The sequence below is a fragment of the Myotis davidii genome, unplaced genomic scaffold (assembly GCF_000327345.1).
Source record: "Myotis davidii unplaced genomic scaffold, ASM32734v1 scaffold609, whole genome shotgun sequence".
Taxonomy (NCBI): Eukaryota; Metazoa; Chordata; class Mammalia; order Chiroptera; family Vespertilionidae; genus Myotis; species Myotis davidii.
The window spans coordinates 2,962,841-2,964,117 of NW_006300164.1; the positions used below are offsets into that span (position 1 = coordinate 2,962,841).

General features: G+C 67.4%; 1 protein-coding gene across 1 annotated transcript in view; it reads left to right on the top strand.

Moving 5' to 3' along the window:
• The window catches only part of VAV2 (vav guanine nucleotide exchange factor 2), a 121,363-nt gene that overhangs the window by 105,931 nt on the left and 14,155 nt on the right, over positions 1-1,277 (top strand). The window contains exon 15 of the mRNA XM_006776595.1: positions 479-611. Within this exon, the coding sequence (XP_006776658.1) occupies positions 479-611 (133 nt within the window). The remainder of the gene's footprint in view (positions 1-478; positions 612-1,277) is intronic.

Consider the following 1,277-nt stretch of genomic DNA (forward strand, 5'->3'; position numbering starts at 1 on the left):
GCTGGGCTGGGCTGGGCTGGGGGCAGCCAGAGGCCGTGGCCAGCAAGCTCCCAGGCTCCTAGCAGCCAGGCAGATAGCGTGGCCGCACGAGCCTTTGCCAAATGACGGAGGGAGCGCCCAGGCGGGCGACAGGGACGGCTCTGGCTGAGCTGGCACGGCAGCTGTTCAGTCCTCCGTGCACTCCTACTGTGTGCGAGGCCTGGGCCGAGGCTGGGGCCACAGCACACACGGGTTCGGCTCCCGTGGGGCTCCCAGTCTAGTTAGTGGGAGATGGAGCTGGGGGATGAGGAGTCCATATGCACCTTGGGCCACGGGTGAGGTCAAGGAGGGCTTCCTGGGGGAGTCGTACCTGAGCAGCTGAGACCTGGCCGAGGGTCAGGTGAGCGGCTGAGCCAGGCAGAGGGCAGAGCTTGGGCTCCATCCCACGGCGGGAGCACGGTGCACGGGCCATGCTGACGCCCCGCTGCGCCCTGGGCAGGTACCTGTTCCTGTTCGACAAGGTGGTCATCGTCTGCAAGAGGAGGGGCTACAGCTACGAGCTGAAGGAGGTCATCGAGCTGCTCTCCCACAAGGTGACCGACGACCCCATGAACAACAAGGATGTCAAGAAGGTGGGTCCCGGTCCTGGGGGGGGACGGTGGGGCAGCGGGGTGCACAGGCCGGGGGCCGGGGTGATGCCCCACTGAGGGGTGTCGCGGAGTGGCCCCGGGGAAGGGCGGGCTGCAGGGGGGCAGGGCTGCCCTTGTCAGTCATCCTCTTGTCACTGTGACTCGTGCTGAAGGCGCCCCTCTGTGCCGCCCAGCCCAGCCCTGGCTTCATCTCTGAATCTGCCCGGGAGCGGGAGTGGCCAGGACCGCAGTCCCCAAGTGAGGGGATGAGCAGGGGGACCCAGCCAAGTGCTCGGGTGGGAGTCGGGCCTTAGACCTTGGCCCCCGACTCCAGTCCACATTGGCCCTGCAGGAAGTAGTCCTTCCTGCCCCTGCCCCCCTGCCTGGGAGGGCCCTGGGTGGGCCTGGCGTCAGCTGTCAGACTGCTGCCCAGTCAGTGGGGCATGGCTGCTGGGGGTGGGGCCATGGCAATTAGGGGTGTGGCCATGGCTGCTGGGGACGGGGCCATGGCTATTAGGGGTGTGGCCATGGCTGCTGGGGGTGTGGCCATGGCTATTAGGGGTGTGGCCATGGCTATTAGGGGTGTGGCCATGGCTGCTGGGGGTGTGGCCATGGCTATTAGGGGTGTGGCCATGGCTGCTGGGGGTGTGGCCATGGCTGCTGGGGGTG